Below are 26,393 nucleotides of genomic sequence, written 5' to 3'. Positions count from 1 at the left end.
CAGTCTCAACCTTGCAGATAAAGGCAGCCTCAACAACAGCAGCCTCGCCAACAACAACAGAAGCAACCGGCTGCCCAACCTAAACCTCAGCAGCCCTTTTGACCAGTTTCTTTGGAGCATAGCCAATCTCAGCATTTCTCCTCCATTACCCCAGCCCATAGGGGGGTCGTCTTCAGTTGTTCATCAATCGTTGGGAACTCATTATCACCGATCATTGGGTCCTCACCATCGTTTGTCAGGGTTACATTCTTCATTTTCAGACTCTTCCTCCAGAATATCCTCCAAAAGAGTCTGTTTTGGACCCTACACAGTCCTCCCTTCTTCTCCAGGAGGTGCAATCTCTTCTGCTAAATGCCATCGAAACAGTTCCTCTCAATCAACAGGGAAGAGGTTTTTACTCCCATTACTTCTTAGTCCCCAAGAAGACGGGGGACTCAGACCCATCTTGGATCTCAGAGCTCTAAACAACTTCTTGGTCAAAGAAAAATTCAAGATGTTGTCATTGGCTCTCCTGTATCCTCATCTCAAGCTCAATGATTGGCTATGCTCCCTAGACCTCAAAGAAGCCTAAATGTATATTCCCATACATACAGCCTCTCGGAAGTACTTTCGGTTTCAGATAAATCAATATCATTACCAGTACAAGGTTCTTCCTTTCGGTCTTGCATCTTCTCCCAGAGAATTCACGAAATGCCTGATTGCGGTGGCCGCCTTTCTGCGTTTACATGGTCTCCAGGTCTTTCCTTACCTGGACGACTGGTTGATCAAGGATATTTCATCTCAGAGGGTGGTTCAAGCAACATCTCAAGCCATCTCCTTTCTTCAGCTTCTGGGATTCGAAGTCAACTTCCCCAAATCACATTTCATTCGGATGCAGCGTCTTCAATTCATTGGAGCGATTCTGGACACCACTCTTATGAGGGCGTTTCTTCCACCAGATCAACTTCAGACTCTCATTCGTCTCTGTCAGAAATTGCTTCCTCTTCAGACCATCTTTTCCAGACATATGATGGTTCTTCTGGGACACATGGTCCATGTCACACCCCTGGCAAGACTCCATCTGCAAACTTTTTAGTGGACTCTAGCGTCCCAGTGGTCTTAAGTGACAGATCGTCTCTCGAAGCACATATTCGTTACATCATCTCTTCTGCAGTCTCTTCGTTGGTAGATGACCTCATCCAATTTTTCCAGAGGTCTTCTTTTTCACTTGCCACCTCATCACAAGATCATCACCACCGACTCATCCCCTTATGCCTGGGGGGCGCATATGGACGATCTGCAGACTCAGGGTCTTTGGACTGCCAGAGAGAAGAAATTCCACATCAATTTCCTGGAACTCAGGGCGATGTTTTATGCCGTCAGGGCATTTCAGCATCTCCTCTGCCCTCAAGTCCTCCTCCTTTGCACGGACAATCAAGTAGCAATGTACTACATCAACAAGCAGGGAGGCACGGGTTCTCTCCTGTTATGTCAGGAGGCTCAAAAGATTTGGTCTTGGACGACAGCTCACAATCTGTTCCTGAAAGCTATCTACATTCAAGATGAGAAGAATTCCCTAGTAGACAACCTCAGCAGAATTCTCCAACCTCACGAATGGACTCTCGACTCTGTAACTCTGCAGCCGTATTTGCTCAATGGGGCACCCCACAGGTGGACTTATTTGCCGCTCCTCACAACCACCAATTGCCCCAGTTTTGTTCCAGACTTTACTCCTCTCCGTCTGGCGGCGGATGCTTTCGTCCTGGATTGGACGGGTCAGTTTCTATATGCCTTCCCTCCACTTCCTCTCATGTTGAGAACTCTGTTCAAGCTCAAGAGAGAAGCAGCCATCATGATTCTCAATGCTCCACGGTGGCCCATGCAACATTGGTTTTCCCTTCTGCAACTCGGTTCCAGGGAACCCATACTACTTCTAGTGTTTCCTACTCTGCTTGGTTTCTCTTGGGCTGAGTTCTACTCAAACGCTCCTCTCTCAGCCTGTTCAGGAAACCGGCCACACAACAATGTTACCAACAGAAGTGGACTTGGTTTTCTTCCTGGTGTTTACTTCATTATCATGATCCAACTTCCTTGGCAGTGGAATTGGTGTTGGATTACCTTCTTTTTTTTGTCTGACTCTGGACTTAAATCTACATCCATTAGAGTCCATCTCAGTGCTATTAATGCTTATCATGAACCAGTGCAGGGGAAACCTCTTACTGCTCATCCTCTGGTATCCAGATTCATGAAAGGGCTTTTCAATGTGAAACCACCTCTCAAACCTCCACCTGTAATCTGGGACTTTAATGTAATGCTTTCCAGTTTGATGAAGCCTCTGTTCAAACCAATTGCTACAGCTCTTCTCAAATTTCTTACGTGGAAAGTGGTCTTCCTGATTGATCTCACCTCTGCCAGAAGGGTCAGTGAGTTACAAGCACTGGTTGCAGATCCACATTTTACAGTTTTTCATCATGATAAGGTGGTTCTCTGTACTCATCCAAAGTTTTTCCCTAAAGTTGTCTCTGACTTTCACCTCAATCAGTCCATTGTTCTACCAGTATTTTTTCCTAAGTCTTATTCTCTTCCTGGAGATCGGGCTTTGCATACTTTGGACTGTAAATGAGCTTTGGCTTACTACCTGGATCTCACAAAGCCACACAGAATCTTTCCCCAACTTTTCCTTTCATTTGATCCAAATAAGTTGGGGCATCCTGTTTCCAAGCGAACAATTTCCAACTGGCTAGCTGCCTGCATCTCGTTCTGCTATGCTCAGACCGTACTGGCACTGGAGAGCCGTGTCACAGCCCATAAAGTTCGAGCTATGGCAGCTTCTGTTGCTTTCCTCAGGTCTACTCCCATTGAGGAAATCTGCAAAGCTGCCACCTGGTCCTCAGTTCATACCTTCACTTCTCACTACTGTCTGTAGTCTTTCTCCAGAAGGAATGGGCACTTCGGCCAATCTGTATTACAAAATTTATTTTCCTAATGGCCAACTTTCCCACCATCCCATTCTGTTAGTTTGGAGGTCACCCATCAGTGAGAATATATGCCTGCTTGTCCTGGGATAAAGCACAGTTACTTACCGTAAAAGGTGTTTTCCAGGGACAGCAGGCAGATATTCTCACAACCCTCCTACCTCTCCGGGTTGGCTTCTTAGCTAGCTTAATTTAACTGAGGAACCGCACATCTACGTCGGGCGGGAAGGCACTCGTGCATGCGCGATGCGGGCAGTCGAGAACTTTCCAAGTTCTTAAAGTGGTCTGTACCAGGGCTCCGTGGTGACATCACCCATCAATGAGAATATCTGCCTGCTGTCCCTGGTTAACACCTGTTAACAGTAAGTAACTGTGCTTTCTTTGACTCATCTGCCTTATTAGCCTCTGGAACGTGCTTCCTTAATGGATCAAACAGTCAAGTCTGTCTTTCTGGTGGCCATTACCTCTGCCCAAAGGGTTTCTGAGCTTCAGGCTCTTTCCTGCTGGGATCCCTTTTTGTGTATTACAGATTCCAGCGTGAATCTGCACACTATGCGCTTCTTTCTTCCTTAAGTGGTCTCGGTTTTCCACATTAATCAGGAGACTTCCTTCCTTTAGTTCTAGTTTGAAGGAGCAGGACTGGATGTTGCAGTCCTTGGTTATGCACAGGATTCTGTTGCAGTACTTGGAGGTCACGAACAAGTTTCATGTCTCTGACCATCTGTTTCTACTTCCAAAGCCACCATTTCCAGGTGGATCCATGTGGCTATTTCCTCGGCTTACATAGCAGCTAGTAAGACACATACACACACCCCTTTCGATGCAGGCATATTCTATCAGAGGCGTATCTTCCTCTTAGTCACAGTCGTCGGCGATCTATTTGGAAGAGATTTGCAGGGCTGCTATCTGGTCCTTTATGCATGCGTTATCTAAGTTTTACAGGATTGATGTGACGGACAAGCAGGATGCTACTATTGGCTCCTAAGTTTTGGCAGCAGGTTCATCAGTCCCACTCTGACTCTATGGGACTGCTCTGTTACATCCCACTAGTTCAGGAATAGAGCAGGATTGTACAAGAATGAAAGATTTAGGTACCTTTTGCTAATCTTTCTTGTAAATCCAGGATCTATTCCTGGAACCCGCCCTGTGAGTTGCTGATTCACCAGTTGTCTACTTTTACAAGTACTGGTAAGCTGGATTTCTGAATTCTTGACCTGCCTTTTAAAGAGTTCCATCCAGATGTGTTTGGCACTTTTTCTTGAGGGTCCCTTGTCTCGGTACTCCCTTCCGTCAGTTCAAGCTGTGTTTTTATTGCTCAGGTTCCTGATGTTTTAATAACCTGTTTCAATTGTTCAGGTTTCATGTTATGAGCAGATTAGACTTATTGGTCTTGCCTTTGTCCTCTACAGGCTGCTTTGTCACAAACTGAATTCCTGGAAGGCAGTCCTGAAGTAAGAGGGGAGGGTTCAAGACTCTGTATAATGAGGCTTCCTACACGCTGTCTGTCAACCATAGGAAATTAACCCATTAGTCCAGATATAGAGTGAAGATTTACAAGAAAGAAGATTAGCAAAGGTAAGAACCTAATCATTCATTGTTCTCCATTAAATATGTTTGTTCTTGTGTTACAGGGAAAACTAATACTACCACCCATACCACTTTTTTTATTAGATATTTTGATGTTTAAGTTTATATACTGTAATAACTGAATACTGGCTTTTTTTTAAAAGAAAACCTCTGTATCTCTCAAGGTTCATCATTGAAGAGTATTGGAGATGCCAAGCGTAAAGTATTCCAAGATCCACCTAAAAGGAGATCAAGATTCCGAAGTAATTGAAATTTGTGTTGTGTGCTATTAGTTGTTATAGTTAGGTATTTGGTACACCTTTTATTTTGAGAACTGTGTTTTAGCTGTCCTCTATTTTTCTCGGGTGTTTCCATTTTTTGGCCATAGTATCTTAATGGATCTTAAATTCAATAAAAACTGTAGTGCTGAAATTTGTTCAACTTAGTATTGTAATGCATGTAATATTGTTAGATCCATATGAGGTGGTGGTAAAGTATGCATTTGTACATTGTTGTATAATGTTCTGCACATGAAGAGATCACTTTAACTCATTCCTTAAAAAAAAAAATCATAACTGAAATTCATTTAGTTTTGAATTGTAAAGTAGCTAAAACACATTTGATAGGAAAGAAACAACATAATAGCTTCCCTTTTGTCTTTTTCATTCTTTATATTAAGAGTTCTATTTGAAAAAAATTTCCCATTGAAAATGCACTTTTAGGTATGAAACAAATTTTAATTATTAAAATACTGTCAATTTTTGGAGATGGCTTCCACTTATTTGAGTATAGTCATTTGCTGTAATAATCCCTAAATTGCACAGTTTGTGGTCTCAGTCATTGATATGTGCACTAATCTTTATGTACACAATGGCATCACTTCACAATAAACAAATCTTTGTATCAGTTTTGTTTTTGGAGTAAATTCAGTGGTCACAGAACACAACAAGAGATTCCAAATGGCTATTGACAGGTCACTTCCTCAGTTGCAAGTTTTGAATTGTTAAAAGAACGAGTATGGTCTTAGAAATGTTCAATGTTTATAATTAGAATGGAAGAGTATCAAATTGTACTGAACAGTAATAATGTGCTGATCTTGGTCTAACAAAAGAATAACACAGCTGAAGTTTACCTTCTATGCAACATGACATACAGTCTCTGTGTTGTCCACAATGCAAAATGAATATCTTCAGTATTCATTATTATCTCTGTACTCTTAAGGTTTAGTACATCATAGATGATGAAGATCTGCAACATTTGTAACTTTGGAAATACTAACAATTTTATTGTTGAAGATGCATTTTCATTGTTTGCTTGTAGGATTATAGTTAGACCTTCAGAAGTAGGTTGCATTTTAAAGTAGTTGGCTAAGTAGGTTGTAGCTATGATTTCAATTGAATATAGATGGTATGGGATAGTCTTAAGTGCATTTATTGGTCCAGTCTTGATTTGACATCATAAGAGTTGAGCTCCTATATTGAATTGTTAACTGAGGCTTATAAAAATTGTAAACATATCAATAAAATATCTAGACTAGATTATACATGAGCTTTTCATGCAAGTTTCACCCCCCCAAAGGTAAATTACATGGAAATAAAAGAATCCAAACAAAGAAGAGATGTGAACAAACAGAAGATGCTGAAATTCCAGAAGCACCTAGGAAAAGATACAGGATGAATAATCAGAAGGTAATTATATTGTTTGATTGGATTGGTAGCAACATTTTCAATGTTGCACAGATTTAGATCTTGGTTCTGAAAGGTTTTGTATTTTAGCTATTTTATAAATCAAAGATTAGTGCTTAAATGTCAATTTCAAAAGGTAATAAGTGCTTATATATTGAATAAATGCTGTGTATATATATATTTATTTATATATAAAAAATTTGGCATCCTTTCAATACCTCATGATTTTTTTTTAATCTTACCTTGTATAATTTAATTACTTTAATCTGTCACCATAGCAGTTGACAGTTCATGAATACATTTACAGGTGCCATCAGTCTCTGCTTATATTACAACAATTTTGGAAAATGATCAAAATATTCAGTTATAAGTGAATTGATGCCATTCACTTTTTTGCTTGATAGAAGAGAGTTTTTTTTTTGTTTGCACAGTTTCTTACCATATGTGCCACAGCCAGCACAAGATATGCAAAAATAAAGATGAAGTAAATAAAGGGTACATAGAATATACAAAGCAAGTATACGTGAACAAAGCTTAATATATTGTAGTATGGGCTATGAAATTTGAAGTAGAGTTGTATCCTTTCTTTATTAATTCACAGTACAGGTGGCATAACCACTTACTTTTCTTACACAGAGATATTGGATGAGTTGTTTGCAAGGCAAAATAACTTGTAGAATATGAAAGAGTTTAAATTTGTTTATTTTAACATTTTATAAAGACAGCAGTTTGTGTGTGATTGATACTTTAGGTTCTATTAAAGTATTAAAAAGATAAGCAATGAATTCCTTATTGTCAGCAGCAGATGAATCCAGAAACAAATGGGTTGTGTCCATTCACCAGCAGGCAGAGGCTGAGAACACTAAGCTGCGATATATAGGTTGGTATACTCACTGGTGAATTAATAGCAAACAGCAAAGGTGTGACCTCTGTGTTCAACAGCAAAGGTGTGACCTCTGTGTTTAACAGGTTGGTTAAAAGGCTTGACACATACATGTTTCGGCCTAACTGGCATGCATCAGGAGTCTTGATGACTATAATTCAGTAACCCACTGTTATCATATGGGGTGTACGCTCTCAACACTACATTGTCTTTGTACGCTCTAGGCGTAATGTAATTACAAATAAGAACCTGCTGTTGTGTCTGTTCACAAAGAAGTAGTGATCACAAACTCCTTTGTGAACAGGCGCAACAGCAGGTTATTATTTGTAATTACATCATGCCTAGAGCATACAAAGATAATGTAATGCCAAGAGTGTTCAACCCCATATGATAACAGTGAGTTATTGAATTATAGTCATCAGTCATCAAGACTCCTGATGCAGGCCGGTTAGGCCGAAACATGTATGTGTTGAGTCTTTTATCCAATACAATTGTTGAAGACAGAGGTCACCTTCGCTGTTTGTCTTTTGATTCTCCTGTTTGTATACTCACTGGTGTGCCAGTATTCTCTATCGCCACAGGCGAATAGATGGTCTTTCTCCTGCTCCTGGTTTCTTTGCTTAATGTGCTCAACAAGGCTCCTGTTTTGGCTTAGCTATCTCAGTTGAACAAGGAGATTAGGCTTCATGGGTGCCTGTCTCAGAGTATAACTGGTAGTGCCAATTCCCTATCCCTGCACTCCTTTCACCTTCTTCACTCTAAAAAAGAAAACAAAAAGATTGGCTAAACCCAGAGGTAGTACAGTGGTTGGAGAAGCTTGACACAGCAAAGAAAACTTTCACTGTTAGCAATCAGCTGGTGGTATGCTTTGGATGAGATACGTGAGTAATGTGTGTTTCTGTTCACAAGCCTGCTGGTGTTAGTTATTTATTTTTCCCTACATCTCCCTTGTTGTTTTCTCAACCTTGAGTTTTTCTATCAGGCATGTCTATATAACTGCATCCTGTTAAGTGTTGGTGCAGTTTTGGTGGGAATGCACCAGAGCGTTAGCAGACTGTTTTGAGGCCTGCTTACATGGTTGTTATCTCCACAGCTCAAGTAACTATGTCATCAACCATACGCCTCTTGGAACTTCTGGGATTTGCGATCAACTACCAAAAATCCCATCTCCAACCATCGCAAATACTGGAATTTATAGGAACGCTACTGAATATGACTCAAACTCGTTCTTACCTCCCTCAGCAGAGGCTCAACAATGTACCATAATTCATCTTCCTCAGCTTCAGGCTGCAGTGCTGGGCTTTCTCCCTTTTGTCTTGTGGACATGTGGCTTGAAATGGCTGTAGTCATTTGTTCCTCTTCTGGGGACCTTTGCCTTACTGGCAGGAAGGAAAGGAGGGGGTGGTTGTCTCCTATGCCATAGCAGCGGGTGTCTGGTGGGAAGCCTTTCCTGCAGGAGCACATGCAAAGTGGTTTTATCCCAAAACAAGCTGGCAGCATATTCTCACAGATGGATGATGTCATCCACGGAACCCTGGTATGGACGATGCAAAAGTGTACTGTCACTTTAACTTCTTTAGAAATTTTGAGACTGCCCATACCAAACATGCACAAGTGCCTTTCCGCCTGATGTCTGATCGCAGGACCATCAGCTCTTAGTCTTCCACAGAGCTAAGAAGTTGTGTTTTTGGAGTGTCTCCAAATGCACATTATTTTTCTCCTTTTTGCTCTGCCTTCAGGTCATTTTTTATTGCATATTTTCTTCATTATTTTGTTTCCTTAATTGTTTAAATTGTTTTCCTACAATCTTTTTCATTTTGGGGGGGCCTTCGGGCTCCTCTCAGCCCCTTTCCAGGCCAGCTGCATCGATTGTTGTTTGGGCTCCACTTTACTCGACTTCTGCTATGATTGAGCCCTTCGACTTAACTGCTGCTATTTTTCCATCTATGTCCAAGCCTTCCAGCGGGTTTAAAACATGTTCCCGGTGCAATAGGACCATCTCCATCACTGACCCACACAGCTGGTGCCTTCAGTGTCTTGGTCCTGAAAACGCAGACCTGACGCATTTCTCCGCTATTCTAGGCTTCAAAAGTGCTCTTTGAAGGTTAGGCTTTTACAGGTCTCCTTCATCATCAACCATGTCATTTTCTCTGTTAAAGTCCAAAAACCGTTCTCTGGAGGCTTAGGCATTGACGGTTCCGGCATTCTGCTCAGTGTCTGCTCCAATAGTGCCATCGACTTCTTCTAAAAATGCTAAGAAGTGAACCCCTACATCTCCTTCTACTTATACATTGGCGTCTTCTCAAGCATCAACTATGTCGATGCAGGCCAAACACTGACACAAGAAGTCGAGGTCTCCTTCCTTGCAGTTAGTGACTCAGAGGCGTGCCTCCTTATTGTGGTTACCAACACCTCAACGCATTGCAGCACTGATTACCAACATCATCTGTGGTACCTGTGCAATCTTTGCAATAGTTTTTTTTTTTGTTTTTTTTTTAATTATTGTTTTTCATCCTTCCCGAGGAACACAATAGAAGCAAAGTCTGTATTTTGGCCATGTTCAGAAAGTATTAAATAGATCTAGAACTTTGACAGACATTACAGGTGTTGTATCTGTTTTGGGTAAGATTATAACCAAACTGAATGCAAGCACTATGGATGACTATTCTGAAGAGACTGTTTCAATTACCTCCATAACTAGTATAAGACAGAAAGAAGGCTTCTGTTTTCTGAGAAGGAGGAAAAAAGATCAACTGACTCAACATGTTCAAATAGATCATCCTCTTTGTCGTCTCTACAACATTTCACAATGACTGGTTGTGAAAGAGCAAGTAGCATGGATTCTCTGGTTTAGTGTAATTGACCTAAAGTACTCGTGTCATTGCAGTTGTATATTTTTGACTGTAAAAAAATTCTTAAGCTGTTTTAGTAGAGAAGCACAACCAAGCAGCACTCTACTCGTATGTACAGACAGATGAAATCCCTACTGTAATGCTTGTGCCAAGCAAAAAGCTTCAACAAAAATGTAGCACTGATATAAGCATGTTATGTCGGTGCAGAAGCTGTTTAAGTGCAGGCAGTGCATATCAGTTGGAATATAACACAACTACTATTTAACACTTCTATAGTACTGAAGGGTGTACACAGTAGTACACTTTTCTCTGCATAGTAATCCATCTGCATAAAGCTAGTGCAATCATAGCAATTGTAGCAGAGGCCACTTTTATTTTAACCCAGTGACAACCTCTAGAGGTGGGGGAAGCCTTAGGTCAGTGCTAATCAATCTTTATGTGGTTGAGACTCGATACAATATAATGTCTTATATACCACAATTCTCTACAGGGAATCTGTGCGGTTTATCATAAGAGTTAGATCAAGTTATTGAAGTTACATTTCTAAGTCCGATCTTGTTGTTAGAGGAAAGAGGTGAAGGATAGGAGATTGACTATAGAGAGGAGAGATATGTCTTAAGTTTTTTCCATCAAGTCTTCCTAAATGGCTGATCTCCTTAGTAATCACACTTATTATAAATCAACTGCACAGTAATATGTGATCTATACATACTCAATGCAATGTAAGTATCAAAAATTTGGGGGGATCTTTGGAATTTAGCGCAGTAGTCTTTCACATGTTTAGAAAACTGCAGAAATTGTTCTTGATCCTTAATTTATTCTTTTTTTATTCATTTATTTTTTTCTACTTCAATAATTTATGACTTAATAGTTTAATCCTAAAAGATTTTCATTTGAAAAGTTTTAAGCACTTATCTTTTCACTTAAACCTCTATCGGCTGAGGACTGCTGCCGACATGTTTCGCCGCTAAGGCTTTTTCAAGGCTGTCCCCTATACATAAAAAAGACGATGTTATTCCTGTTTATAGCTAAACTAGAACTTTGAGTTCTCATTTATTTTAAATTGCCTAAATTACCTAATAAAAAACAGTTATAACAGTTTGTCTTTCAGTAGTTCTACTTTCGCTATCCCCCATCGAGTCTGTTTTTTTGACGAGATGGCAGTGATGTTTTTTCTCTCCTCATATTCTAAATTGTCAGTGACATCATTAGGATCTTGCTTTTTCATTTGTCCATATATTTCAATGCTATTTGTTATTTTTTCTTTCATTCTTTCTACATGGAATTAGAACCACCTATATCTAGGCGGCATTACAGTAATAACATGCAGAAAATATGACAAACAGGACTTTTACAAACATGTTGGGTTACAGGTGAATAATCGCATTTTAAATAAATCTTTACAGTACAATTCATCTTAAAACCATCATTCGATGTTTCAACTTTATTGAAATGCTTCTAAAAATAGTGTGGTTTTAAGGATATTTTTGAACTTCTGAATATCTGATAACGCTCTTAGCGGTCCAGTTAATTTGTTGCACAGCGTTACTCCCATGATAGACATGGCAGATGTTCTTATGTTCTCATAGTGTATTTTTGAGAAATCTATCAAAGCCAATCGCATTGCACCCTCAGATTGCAAAGTTCTGAGCAGTTGGTAAATTGCCATAGCTTGTGATAGATACCAAGGAATTCCATGGTAAATGACTTTGAATATCAGAGTTAATACTTTGAAAGTGATGCATAATCGCACAGGTAGCCAGTGCAATTTCTTCAACCAAGGTGTTTTATGATCAAATTTTCTAACTCCGCAAATTAGCCTTACAGCCGCATTTTGGACCATTTGTAAAGTTTGCACTGAACTGTTGGAACAATAGTCAAACTTAGATAAGACTGTTGTCTGAACCACAATCCTGAAATCGTTTGTTGGCATCATTGATTTTTAAATGACTTAACAGTTGTAACTGGGAAAAAGTAGATTTGACAACTGACAAGATTTGATCCTTCATGCTGAGTGTTATCTAGCCAGACCCCTAGAATTTTCAGCTTCTGTTGTATCATTATAGTCTGATCACAAACTTTAATCTCTTTTGGTCATTGTGGGTTATCCTTTCTCCCAATCAGCATAACCTCTGATTATCCCAGGACAAGCAGGCAGGTATTCTCACTAATGGGTGATGTGACTCAACGGAGCCCCGATGCGGACGCCTCACAAGCAGTCTTGCTTGATGAAACTCGAAGTTTCGAGTCGCCCGCACCACACATGCGCGAGTGCCTTCCCGCCCAGCACAGGGCGCATCTCCTCAGTTCTTACTTTTCCGCGGAGCCAAGAAGTCTGTCTTCGACTCTGTGCGAAGTTTTCTTCACTTGTGCCTTCTAAGTCTGCGGTTTTGGGTTTATTTTCTCATAATCGCTGATTTTCATCGTGTTTTGTTGTTTAAAAAAAAAAAAAATTCTTCCATCCGTTTGGCTGGGCAGGCCACGTGGCCGCAGTCCCGCGGCTTCGATCTCACGGTGGAGCTTTTCCGGCCTATGTCCCGGCCTGCTACCAGTTTTAAAAAGTGTTCCAAGTGCCAGCGCGCGATTTCACTGACGGACCCTCATCGACGCTGTCTTCGGTGTCTCGGGCCTCAACACCTGCCGAAATCGTGCCGGCCGTGCTCAACACTTACTGCCCATGCTTTCAAGCATCGTTGCATCTTGTGGGAGCAGCTCTACAACATGGAGTCTTCGATGGATCGTTCAACATCGAAGGATGCTTCGCCTTCGGCCTCTCCTGAGGTCCCCCAGGCTTTCACATCTTCTGCTCCGAGCCTCATCAAACCTGCTTCGTTTGTCCCGGCTCACTCTTCGACGCAGGCTGCGGTGCCTTCCTCTGTCTCCTCAGGTCAGATTGCGCAGCAGCCCATTCCCCCGGTAGTGCTCAAAGTGCCCAAGGCTTCTAAGTCCAAACACTTTCACACTGCCTCGAGGGAGCACGAAGCCCATGCAGGTGGTCCCGTTGGAGACGTGGATCCATCCTTGCCGGCTTCGTTCCAGACCTTGCTTGAGAAGCAATTCATTCAGTTCTTTACCCAATGGGGCTGAAGCTTCTTTCTCAAATCCAGCCTGGGCACGCGGAGGTCTCCCGCAAGGTCGAGCTGCCTCCATTGCCTCAGCAGTACGCACACTCTCTACAGGGAGCAGAGTCTCTGCGAGTGTCTGGTCTGGCATCGATGCATGCATCGCAAGGAGCAGAGTCTTTGCCCATGCCTCCATTGGAACCAATTTACTCGATGCAAGGAGTAGATTCTTTGTGAGTACCTCCATTGGAACCTATCCACACGATGCAAGGGCTCGAGTCTTTGCGAGTGCCTCGAGGTGCTTCCAGCCATCCTCCTCTGCTTCGATCCACCGCTTCCAGCCCCATCCACTCTCTGGGAGCCTCAGCGAAGACACACTTGCCTCGTCTATCGAGGCCTGCTTCCAGGCATAGCTCGCACCATCAATCGAGGCATTCTTCGAAGCATTCATCCAGGCATGCCTCGCCTCATCAGAAGCAGCCTTTTCTTCAGTATTCACCACCGGCTACTTCACCTCCTCCTATGCCGGAGCTCGAGGACACGATGGGATCCTTTTCCCCACCTAGATCCCCGTCCTCATTGGATCAGGAGGCCTCGACATCCTAGAGCCCATCTCGAGGCCCTCCTTTGGCTGACCAGCTGTCGTTCTCTTCTTTTCTCCGTCAGATGGCAGTTGATTTGGATATCCAACTGAACACAGGGTCCAAATTCTCAAAGGAGTATCTCGAGACAATGAATCTCCCTCAACCTCCTGCTGAATCCCTCAAGCTTCCTCTTCATAAGCTACTGGATCAGACCTTTGTCCGCTGTCTGGAGACTCCCTATTCCATCCCTGCTGTTCCAGACAAATTGGATGCCAGGTACTGTACGGTTCTTCATAAGGGGTTTGATGGTGCCCAGCGCTCTTATCAATCCCTGTTGGTGGAGTCTTCATTGAAGCGGTCTCACCCCTCCCAGGTATATGCCACTGTTCCACCTGGCAGGGAGGGCAAGACGATGAACAGGTTTGGCAGGCGTATTTACCAGAACTCTATGATGACATCCAGAGTTCTCAACTACAATTTCCATTTTATTACATATTTTGAGTTTTTCCTGCCCGTCCTTCCTAAGTTCATGGCCTATTTGGATCCTCGGGCCCACTTTGAGTTCCAAGAAGTCCTGGCCTCGTTGTCCCAACTCCTTTTGCAGCTGATGCAGTCCTCATACGATGCCTTTGAGTTATCTGCTTGGGCTACTGTTTGCTCTGTAGCCATGCGACGGCTTGCGTGGCTCAGGACCATCGACATGGACCCCAATCTGCAGGACAGGCTGGCTAATGTCCCGTGTGCTGGTACTGACCTCTTCGACGAGTCCATCGAGGCGGCGACCAAGAAGCTCTCGGACCACAAGAAGTCTTTTTAATCGATTCTCCGTCCGAAGCCCAAGCCAACTCCTTCTCGTCCCTCACGCCCGTCTTTGACCTACCAGCGGCGTTTCCCATCTACACAGGCTCCTACCATCCGTCAGCCTGTTAAGAGGCAGCATCCGCATCAGCCATCTGCTGTCCCCAAGACTCCTCAGCCTTTTTGACTGTCTCATGGAGAGCATAACGTCAGTCGTTCTGCCCTTCCCCGTTTTTCCCCCTATCGGAGGTCGTCTCCATCATTTTTACCATTGATGGATGACTATTACCACCGAGCTCTGGGTCCTTTCCATCGTAAGGGAGGGATACTCTCTTCAGTTCCATCACATTCCTCTGGAACATCCTCCAAGAGAGTATCTTTCCTCCTCGACCCAGACCGCCCTTCTTCTTCAGGAAGCTCAGGCTTTGCTCCAGCTCCGGGCTGTCAAGCCGGTTCCTTTGGCTCAACAGAACAAGGGTTTTTACTCCCGGTACTTCCTTGTTCCGAAGAAGACGAGCGATCTGCATCCTATTCTGGATCTCAGAGTGCTCAACAAATATCTGGTCAAAGAAAAGTTTTGCATGCTGACCCTGGCATCTATGTATCCCCTCCTCGAGCAGAACGACTGGTTATGCTCTCTGGATCTCAAGGAGGCCTACACACACATTCTCATTCATCCGGCCTCCCGTCAATACCTCAGATTTCTGGTGGAACATCTTCATTTTCAATACCGAGTGCTCCCTATTGGCCTGGCATCGTCACCCAGAGTCTTCACCAAGTGTCTGGTTGTTGTGGCCGCAGCGCTCAGGAACCATGGTCTTCAAATGTTTCCCTACCTGGACAACTGGCTCATAAAGGATTTCACGTCTCAGGGAGTCGTCCTGGCGACTCAGCGCAGAGTCTGGGGTTCGAGATCAACTTTCCAAAATCACATCTGCAACCTTCCCAGACTCTTCCCTTCATTGGAGCTATTCTGGATACTATCCAACTCAGAGCGTTCCTCCCCCCACAACGTCTGGAAGCTCTTCTCGGTCTTTGTCATTCAGTGTCCTCTCGCCAGTCCATCTTGGCGAGACTCATGATGGTTTTTTTGGACCATATGGCCTCTACAGTACATGTGACTCCTTTTGCCAGACTTCACCTCAGAATTCCTCAGTGGACCCTGGCATCTCAATGGTCGCAGGTTTCCAACCTTCTGACTCGCCACATCCAGGTCACTCCTGCTCTGACACAGTCTCTTCGCTGGTGGATGCTCTCTTCCAGTCTATCCAGAGGCTTACTGTTTCACACGCCCACCCATCAGAAGGTGCTCACGACCGACTCTTCGACTTACGCTTGGGGGGCTCATCTGGATGGTCTCCGCACTCAAGGTTATTGGACCAGTACGGACCGCCAGTGCCACATCAATCTCCTGGAACTCAGGGCGATTTTCAATGCTCTCAATGCTTTTCAGCATCTTCTTCACGACCGTGTGGTCCTCATTCGCACGGATAACCAAGTCGCCATGTATTATGTCAACAAACAGGGAGGCACAGGATCGGCCTCCCTCTGTCAGGAAGCTCTGAAAGTTTGGGATTGGGCTATTCACCACAACATCTTCCTCAAAGCTGTCTACATTCAGGGGGCGGACAATGCCTTAGCGGACAACTTGAGTCATCTTCTGCAACCTCACGAGTGGACTCTCCATTCCACGCCCCTTCATCACATTTTCTCTCTGTGGGGAACGCCTCAGATAGACCTCTTTGCAGCCCCCCCCCCCCAACTTCAAACTGCCTCGGTTCTGCTCCAGGATCTACACTCCTCTTCGCCTCAAGGCAGATGCTTTTCTTCTGGACTGGACGAATCTCTTTCTATATGCGTTTCCTCCATTTCCTCTCATTCAAAAGACTCTAGTCAAGCTGAAGTTCAACCATGCCACCATGATTCTGATCGCTCCTCGGTGGCCCAGACAACCTTGGTACTCCCTTCTACTTCAACTCAGCAGCAGGGAGCCCTTCCTTCTGCCGGTGTTTCCATCGCTGCTTACACAGCATCAGGGATCTCTGCTTCATCCCAACCTGCAGTCTCTCCACCTGACAGCTTGGTTTTTCTCAACGTAACTCCTCTCCAGTTTTCGCAAGCTGTGAGGGATGTTTTGGAAGCTTCACTGAAGCCTACTACTAGACAATGCTATCACCAAAAATGGACTAGATTTTCTTCTTGGTGTTTTTCTCATCATCAGGAGCCTCAACATTATCTTCTGTTTTGGACTATCTTTTGCACCTTTCTCATTCTGGCCTCAAGTCTACATCGATACGAGTCCATCTGAGTGCAATTGCTGCTTTCCATCAGCCGCTTCAAGGGAAACCTCTCTCGGCTCATCCTGTGGTTTCCAGATTCATGAAAGGACTTTTTCATGTCATTCCTCCTCTCAAACTGCCTCCAGTGGTTTGGGACCTCAATCCTGTTCTTTCTCAGCTTATGAAACCTCCATTTGAACCTATTGACAAGGCTCACATGAAGTATCTCACTTGGAAAGTTGTGTTTCTCATTGGCCTCACTTCTGCTCGTCGAGTTAGTGAGCTTCAAGCATTGGTTGCGGATCCACCTTTTACAGTGTTCCATCATGACAAGGTGGTTCTTCGCACTCATCTGAAATTCCTTCCTAAAGTTGTCTCGGAATTTCATCTCAATCAATCCATTGTTCTTCCAGTGTTTTTTCCAAAGCCTCATTCTCATCCTGGAGAATTAGCTCTTCATACTCTGGACTGTAAGCGTGCTTTGGCTTTCTATCTGGAACGCACCAAACTGCACAGAACTGCTCCTCAACTTTTCATCTCCTTTGATCCAAACAAGTTGGGACGTCCTATCTCTAAGCGTACCATCTCCAACTGGATGATGGCTTATATTTCTTTCTGCTATGCCCAGGCTGGATTACCCCTTCACAGTAAAGTCACAGCAATGGCCGCTTCTATAGCTTTCCTCAGATCAACACCGATTGAGGAGATTTGTAAAGCTGCCACTTGGTCCTCGGTTCATACCTTCACCTCTCTTTATTGTCTGGATGCTTTCTCCAGACGGGATGGACAGTTTGGCCAAACAGTGTTACAAAATTTATTCTCCTAAGTTGCCAACGTTCCCACCATCCCATTATGGTTAGCTTGGTGGTCACCCATTAGTGAGAATACCTGCCTGCTTATCCTGGGATAAAGCACAGTTACTTACCGTAACAGTTGTTATCCAGGGACAGCAGGCAGCTATTCTCGCGTCCCACCCACCTCCCCTGGGTTGGCTTCTCTGCTAGCTATCTGAACTGAGGAGACGTGTCCTGTGCTGGGCGGGAAGACACTCGCGCAAGCGCGGTGCAGGCGAGTCGAAACTTCGAGTTTCATCAAACAAGACTGCTTGTGAGGCATCCGCATCGGGGCTCCGTTGGATCACGTCACCCATTAGTGAGAATAGCTGCCTGCTGTCCCTGGATAACAACTGTTACGGTAAGTAACTGTGCTTTTTGCGAGATTCAAAACCAACTTGTGTTTCACCATCCACTCATTCACGCTTTTCATACATCCTGTCAGTTTTTCATTTAATAGAGTTGTCTTTTTAATAGAGTTGTCCATTCCATTTCCAAGTTTAATCCATTTGGTTTTACTGTATTCAGCATAAAAATCCACTTTTGTTCCCAGCATACTTTCACAATTACCTCCCTCCTACCTTTCTATAACGTGGTCTATTATTCTCCACTTCATATCTGTCCAATAATGTCCGTGTTCTTTGCAATGTTGAACTAGAGGAGCTTGTTCAGCACCCGTAGTAATTCTGGATTTATGTTTATTTAAATTATTGCCATCAAATCTATACTAAAATTGGAAGCTTGTCAAGCTCACACAGGAGGAAGCCACCATGGTTCTTATAACTCCTGGTTTTCCCTTCTACGGCAACTCAGTACCAAGGAAACCAATCTCTATTCAGATTTTTCCATCTCTTCTCACGCATAGTCGCGGATCTTTTCTGCATACCAATCTTCAGTCATTGCACCTGACAGCTTGGTACCTCTCGGACTGACATTGGTGAACCTTCATTTTTCCCAGCCTGTCAGACTCAATTTGGAAGCATCAAGAAAACCCTTTACGCAACAGTGTTATCAACACAAATGGTGGTTTTCCACATGGTGTACTGTTCATCATCCTGAAGCTAAATCAACCTCTGTATCTTCAGTATTGGATTACCTTCTACATTTATCCAATTCAGGCCTCAAGACCACTTCAATTAGAGTTCATCTCGGTGCTATCAACGCTTTTCATAGACCAGTTGATGGAAAACCTCTCACTGCACATCCTCTCCTATCCATGTTTATGAAAGGACTTTTCAACATTAAACCTCCTCTCAAACCACCACCAGTAGTTTGGGATCTTAATGTGGTCTTTGCTAGACTAATGAAGCCTCCTTTTGAATTAATGTCCTTGGCTAATCTTAAATATCTCACTTGTAAAGTGGTTTTTCTCATCTATATTACATCTGCTCGAAGAGTAAGTGAACTTCAGTCACTGGTGGCAGACCCACCCTTCACAGTGTTTCATCGTGACAAAGTGGTGCTTCACACTCATCCAAAGTTCCGTTCAAAGGTAGGCACTGAATTCCATCTCAATCAATGCATTGTGCTGCCAGTGTTTTTTTTCTCAAGCCTCATTCTCACCCTGGAGAAATGGCTGTTCATACTTTGGACTTTAAACGAGCTTTGACCTATTTAATAGAGAATGACACGGTGACAAAATCCATCACCGTTCCCATCCCCGCGGAAAATAATCCCATGTCACTTTTTAGTGTCTATTTCAACCTCAGTCCTTCTATACCAGCATTGAGGGTCAGTGGTTGTGGCCATTCATATTCTGATTCTTCCCTCGCTCCTTAAAGAATGATATGAAGATGGTTTCCCACGGTTATCCGCGGGAACGGGAACGGTGATGAATTTTGTCACCGTGTCATTCTCTAACCTATTACTTACAGCGTACTCAACCTCATAAGACTACATTTCAACTCTTCATCTCATGCAATACTGTCCTGTATCCAAAAGAACTATTTGTACCTGGTTGGCGGCTTGTATTGCCCTCTGTTATGCTCAGGCTGGGGAGTCGTGTCACAGCCCACAAGGTCTGAGCTATGGCAGCTAGAGTTGCATTTTTTACATTCCACTCTTATTGCTGAAATCTGTAAAACTGTTATTTGGTCCTCAGTTCATACATTCACATATCACTTCTGTCTGGAACCTTATTCCAGATGAGATGGTCACTTCAGTCAAGCAGTTTTACAACATTTGTTTTTTTAATGGCCCAAACCCCCTCCATCCCATTGTAGTAAGTTAGGGAGTCCTACATGTGAGAATATGCTGCCTGCTTGTCCTGGGATAAAGCACAGTTTCTTACCGTAACAGTTGTTATCCAGGAACAGCAGGTATTCTCACAACCCACCCACCTCCTCTAGTTGGCTTCTTAACTTGTTTACAGAACTAAGGTACTGTGAGCCTATGTTGGGCGGGAAGACACTAGTGTATGCGCAGTGCGGGCAGTTTGCAAACTTTCGCAAGTTCTTAAAGTGGCGATGCACTTTTAAAGCTGTCCATACTGGGGCTCCATCGATGACATCACCCACATGTAGAATATATGCCTGATGTCCCTGGATAACACCCATTGCGGTAAGTAACTCTGCTTTCTGTTAAATGTTTCCCTTTCTGTCAGGGGACAGAAGGGAGGCACAAGATCTGTGAGATGTAAATACAGCAGGACAAACAGCAGACCAACAAATTGTATAGGATAAAAGCAAAGATTTTAATTCAAACATACACGCCTGATGTGGCCACATTTTGCCTTTAGTTTTGTGCCTATGATGCAGCCTACAAAGATAAAAACAAAAGTCATGCTTCTCTCTAGACAGACAATAAAGGTAACTTAGTCTTGTAGGACGTCTTTCTAGAATTGCTCTGGAAAGATGTCCTGCAAGACTAGATCATCTTTGTTAGTCTACTCTAGAGAGAAGCGTGCTACGGTATATTTTCTCTTTAATTTTGCGGTAGAAACTGCATACTCTGTCATCAGCACATACTCTGTCATCAGCACAGCATGCTTTCTGTATTGGCACCATGGGTCTAAGTAATCTTGCTTACAGAGAGAATACTACAGTACTTTTCTTTTTCCAATCTGCTCATTTTCCTTTTGACCAGCAGAGGGCATAGAAAACTTTACTAATGTTAGATGAGGGCAAAACTGGTGATGTTTTTATCTGTAGCAGCAACCCCAAGTAATACTCAAAACTCCTGATGTGTGAGAGCATAAAGTAACTTATTTGTGGTGTTGCACTTACTGTATGTGGATGACTGAAAAATTCAACCAATGTTAGAGTTCTCATATTTATGTATAGTTGTGTTCCACTGAAATAAACACATGCTTTATAAGTTTTAGTGTATACAGTATAGATATTTTTGGGAGTAATGTTGAAACCACCCAGAATATATTATTAAAGATTAAGGGCTCCTTTTACTAAGGTACGCTAGCATTTTTAGCGCACACACAAGATTAGCGCGCGCTCTAGCACATGCTAGCTGAAAATTACCGCCTGTTTAAAAGGAGGCAGTAGCGGCTCGCGCGCGCTATTCCGCGTGTTAAGGCCCTAACGCACCTTTGTAAAAGGAGCCCTAAATGCCTAGTCAAGTGCTTTAGCATTTTTTTAAATTGGTTTACCATACTTAGTTTAGATGAGGAGAGGTACATAAAACAGTGTTAAATGTATAATTGTCTTTAAGGAAACATTGAGGAATCTAAAGAACGACTATATGGTAAATGAAACGTAGCAAATTACCCTTACATTAACAAAATTCCAGAAGTTTAATCTAAATTTTTACCCCATTAGTCCTAAAGTTAGTGTTTATTACTTTCTCATATTTTTTTTTTGTAGCGGAGGGAAACAAGCATTGACAAAACAGCAAAAACAAATAACTATAAGGTCCCTGAAACTGCCTCTTCCTTAAAGAACCAGTCAGGTAATGTAGTCAGATGATGATTTTTTTTTTTTTTTTAATGTCATTAACTAGAAGTTAGTAATGCTTTATTTTTCTAAGGTTTTTTTTTGGTCAATACTTTTTCTATTTTATTTTAACTTCAAATCTTAATGCATATTTTAGTATAAAAAAAATCAATCACATAAACAGGAAATGAACGATAATCAGCTCTCTTCATAGATCTATATTTTCAGTTTTTTTAATATTTGTGAAGGGCATAATCATAGGGCTCCTTTTACAAAGCTGCAGTAACGACTGCTGCTGTGGTAATCACTCTGACGCCCATAAGGATTTAATGGGTATTGAGCGTTTGCAACCACTACCGTGGCTTTGTAAAAGGGGGAATTAGGTATGTAGTGTTAAAATACAATCCATCCTACTAGTGATGTATATTTGAAATTCATGTATTTATAAGAGCCACTTCATTTATGTTAGTAAATTATTTTTCTTGTTCAAAGAATGTCTTCAGAATCTTTTTGTAAAGGTTGTTCAATAATTTCTTTCTGTAAGATGAATAAACAATGCATACTTTAGTCTCTTGTTACTAGTAGAAGTATGGATGAAGGGAATGTGAGAATAGTTGTCACCATCATCGTTATAATGACCCTGATCTTTGTAAAGAACTCTGGTTATTTAGTTGTTATGCCTGCAATTTAAAACAAATTTTTGTGCTGTAAAATAACTGTCTGAAAGACTGATTTCTTTTTAACCTATCCCTGTGGATTAAATGTGTATTTTAAAAAAAATCAATAAATTTGACATTTAAGGTTCTATAAAAGATTGTACAGGTACACCTGAAACTGAAAACTTTAAAAATGAAAAACTGCAACACATCAAATTGTACTGTTGAACCCATCAAATTGTACCGTTGAACCCTATTGGAATGAGCTTAGATTTTAAAATTGATCACAAGGGTAATATTGAGCCTTCATCAGCTGCTCCAGGGTTTTCACTTCACAAATATATATATATATATAGATAAATATATATATATACACCCACATATAGATAAATATATATATATATACACCCACATATAGATAAATATATATATATACACCCACATATAGATAGATAGTTAGTTAGATACACACACACAACATACATGCTCACTCTTACAAAGGTACTGTTTTCTGTAGTAGGATAAAATCTCTATCAGCTTTTTTTTTCTAGTTCTTCCTTATTGATATGCTGAAATAAGTTTCACTCCTCAAGTGTCTGGAAAAAACAGTGTGAGTTCATGTTCCTTGTTCTACCAGCACCAAGAAGATCCAGAAAATTCCCTCCTCTAGTCAAGTAGAAACTTAAAATTTGAAGGAATATGGCTATTTAAGGCTCCAAATTCACCGTATAAACTAACAACATTATTTTACAGCAATGAACAATCTGTCTGATGTTTGTAAACCACTGAAGAAGCGAATTCGGGCTTCAGCTGCTGCATCGTCCAGTCATGTTCTTAATAAGAGTTCATCTCCTACAGCTTCCTTAACTGAAAATGAGGTAAAATATGGTATTCCAAGGAAAGCTTCATAGTTACCAACATATTTCAGATGTGTTTTATAAAACAAAGTGGGACCTAACATAACTTTTCTATTATGTAGTTTAACAATCTGGAAGTGTTGTATAGCTGTGGCCTCTGTTCTTATTACAGTTAATGTCTATGTATACTGTATATTGTGCCTCATAATTTATGAATATTTTGTTACTTTAGTTGGAAACTTATGATCGGATGCCATAAATTTGTTATCAGTACTCATTGGGATCTTATTTGGTTGGAAGGCGCTATATAAATTAAAACATCAGTTTTTGAATTATGCTTAGATAATTACAAAGTCTTATAGCATTGATACTTATACTGTAGTTGTATAACTCTCAGAAAGTTATAAGTAAAGTTGTTTAATCATGTTAGAATCAGGTTTTCATTTCTTTCAATGTTAGATATAATAACCATCTCTTAGAAGTTTACATTAGGAGAAAGGGATCATTTAGCAATAATTAATATGGCAATGCCATTAATGCATAGGGCTCATTTTATGCAGGAAGCCCTGTGGTAAATAATGCACATTCCAATGCAATGGGAGCAGAGATCCTAAACTAATGATTAGTTACCTCGAAGCCACAAGTTTCCTTGCAGAAGCTGCCAATCATCTTGCAAGACTCCACCTCTTCTCCCAGAGGGCTATGCTATAGCCACTCAGTTTTCACTATTGCAAGCGAGTTGAGAACTTTCTTATGATCTGCTCTGATTTGTTTTATTCTTTGGATACATTCTTCCCAACTTGTGAAGTATTTGTGCTGCGGAGGTTCCCAGTGTTTCTGGAACCGCTCTGTCTGCAAGATGAAGGAGTAGAGGTCTGTTGCTAGCAGGCATCTCTAAGAATACCTACCTAGCCAGATTGCTTTACCAGTTAATGCTCAAATACCATTCCCCTGGAAGCGTGGCTTGCCCCAGACTCTGTCTGGATCACAAACACAGGCTGTGTGAGCCTGTGTTGGTCTGGCAGGCAGAAGTGGGACTGGCTGCATTTCTCCCTGCACCTGGTTAAGCAAGTGAATCGGGGGGGGGGGGGGTTGGGGGTCTCAACCTGCCTTCTTAAGTACCATTTGGCAGCCCAAAGAAGCAAGCAGCTGGAATCTTTGCTTACCTGAAGCAGAAAGACTTCTTTATAGCTGCACTGGCAGCTTTAGCAGAAAAAGCAGTTCGCAGCACAGCAGGCACATATGAGTATTAGCTATTGCACCTTATGGGGAATTTATATATATATATTTTTTTTGGGGGGGGGGAGGGGGGTCAAATAATTGCAATTTTGAGGATTCCTGGGGTCAGGTTGGGAGTCTTCTTACCTCTAGAAATAACTTCCCTGAACTTTTGGAGTTTCTTTTTGGTGTCCATGGGCTGTTTTTAGTGTCAAAATCACTATTATGGTGACCATCTTGAATTTCCAGATTAGTTTTAAAATTTTGTAAAGTATAAGAACTAGATGGAAGTATTTATATGTTGTAATGAGCATTTGAACACTGTTTGTGGGGACATAAATAAACTTAAAACATTGACATTCATCCCATCACCACTTCACCTTTCAGATAAGTGACTGTATTTTAATAATTTTGAATTATGTTGATGGTGGAGAATAATTGAAGTGTGATAATAGTTCCTTGTTACCCTTTCCTCCCAGTAGGAGAAGTGAATGGCACTGAGCACTTCTTTCACTTTTTATGTGCATGTGTTTAAGTACACAGGTAATATTTATTATTTTTTGTGTTTTTTATTTTGGATTTTTTAAAAAAATGCATCTCTCAAAGCCCTGAAACATTAAAAAGAATGATTTTTGGCAGAGACAACTATTAATTCAATTTGTTACCTTTTTTAATGCCTTAATATCCCTCAAATTTTTAAGAATTTACCCCAGATGATCTCTTCAGACTCTGACGCATTGGATTCATGCCAGATTTGCACTGGATAGTCAACCGAGGAGCATCCATGTTCCACGTGCCGTGGGGCACGTGAGGGGGAGGTGCAGGGGCCTTAAGATCAGCCTTCTCAGATACCTTGAGGGTCCTAGGACTACAGATGTACTGCTTTGGAGTGTCTAGATCATTTCCATAAGTGGCAAAGTCTGAATCTGCGGCAAAACGGCACCACACAGAGGATGCTGTACCCTCAAGGAGACAAAATTAGTGAGGCTCAAGGACTCACCTGACCCTTCGGTTCAGGTCTTTACACCTGATTTTGTAAGTTTGCTATATGATGCCTATGTGAATTATAGTACTCTATATAGTGCTGTGTATGTCCAGTAGCGCTGTAGAAATAATTAATAGTAGTGGTAGTAAAAGTCTGCCAGTTCTGTGCCAGCTTTGATGGTACCATAAGTGGTTGGAAGAGTGCCCCTCACCACCCAAGAAGTAAGAGTCTGGTAAGCAGGTGTCAGTGGCAGACCCAGAAAGCCAGTTAGGTAAAGGACTGGGATCTTTGACTCTTAGACTTTGTACCTCTGCTCGACTTTGTTCTTTAGGGGGTTCTAAAGCTCAAGCAGATGCCGATGGTCTGCAGGTCATGGTGGAACTAGACCAGGGTAATGACCCAAAGGTGCACAGACTTTTAAAGCCGGCAGATGAACTGCCACAGTCCTCAGCTGTATAGACTTCTGTAATAAGTGGTTCTATAATGCAGACCACATGCTTTCCCTCGCATCCAGATAGGAATCCCCAGAGGGCCCTCTAAGCGTAGCCAAGGCTATGACCCGACTATTCCTTAAGGCAACTGACTAAGCTGATGTTGGTCCACCCATGGTGGATTCATTAGTGGTGCAGGTCAGCAAGCGTACATTGCTCCATAGTGAGGGAGGTGTGGTTCTAAGGCAGTGTATCTCAAACTGCCGAGGTACACTAGTGTGCCTCCTAAGATTCCAAGTGTGTCACGGCACACTGAGGAGGAAGAGAGGCACCTGCCAGCTGACTTCCCTATGTGGACTGTTGTTTTGTCTTGGGATCATAGTGTTTCAACATTAATTAGTCATTCCAAGATATTGGCACCAGCTCGCTGAAAATGTTGCAATATCAACTTCGAAATGTCCACTCAACATCGTTTCTCATCAGCATTCAAACATTTGGGCACTCACTTAACTGACAGCTTCTGCATACTCACCTACTCGTGGATTATAGACCTAACACATTCCCTGGATATTTGTAGTGTCTCAGCAATTGTTTTAGCCAATATTTGCTGATCTGCCAAAATTAGGTCATGGACCTTGTCAACAATTTCAGGAATTGATTATTATTCAAAACAGATACAAACTCAAATTCATCTACCCCCTGCCAGACTATTTTGTGGTTTCATCGGTTGGATGGCAGGAAAAGACGGTCAAATTCCGAGCGATAGCACAAAGACTCTTAGACATTTGAGCTATAGAATCCATGCCTCCCGCAGAATTGAGCTTTGGTAGATATTCAATATACTTCATAGTTTCCCAAGAAAGACT

At 42.1% G+C, this 26,393-nt stretch overlaps 1 protein-coding gene across 6 annotated transcripts in view; it reads left to right on the top strand.

The window, feature by feature from the left end:
- NSD2 (nuclear receptor binding SET domain protein 2) overlaps positions 1–26,393 on the top strand; it is a 521,650-nt gene that overhangs the window by 232,146 nt on the left and 263,111 nt on the right. For all 6 annotated transcript variants that reach the window (XM_033950948.1, XM_033950940.1, XM_033950930.1 and 3 more), the window contains exons 7-10: positions 4,706–4,783; positions 6,099–6,208; positions 21,312–21,396; positions 22,790–22,914. In XM_033950948.1, the coding sequence (XP_033806839.1) occupies positions 4,706–4,783; positions 6,099–6,208; positions 21,312–21,396; positions 22,790–22,914 (398 nt within the window). The remainder of the gene's footprint in view (positions 1–4,705; positions 4,784–6,098; positions 6,209–21,311; positions 21,397–22,789; positions 22,915–26,393) is intronic.

Source organism: Geotrypetes seraphini, chromosome 1, assembly GCF_902459505.1.
Source record: "Geotrypetes seraphini chromosome 1, aGeoSer1.1, whole genome shotgun sequence".
Taxonomy (NCBI): Eukaryota; Metazoa; Chordata; class Amphibia; order Gymnophiona; family Dermophiidae; genus Geotrypetes; species Geotrypetes seraphini.
The sequence above is the reverse complement of the archived record's forward strand: the minus strand, read 5'-3'. Positions and strand labels throughout refer to the sequence as shown.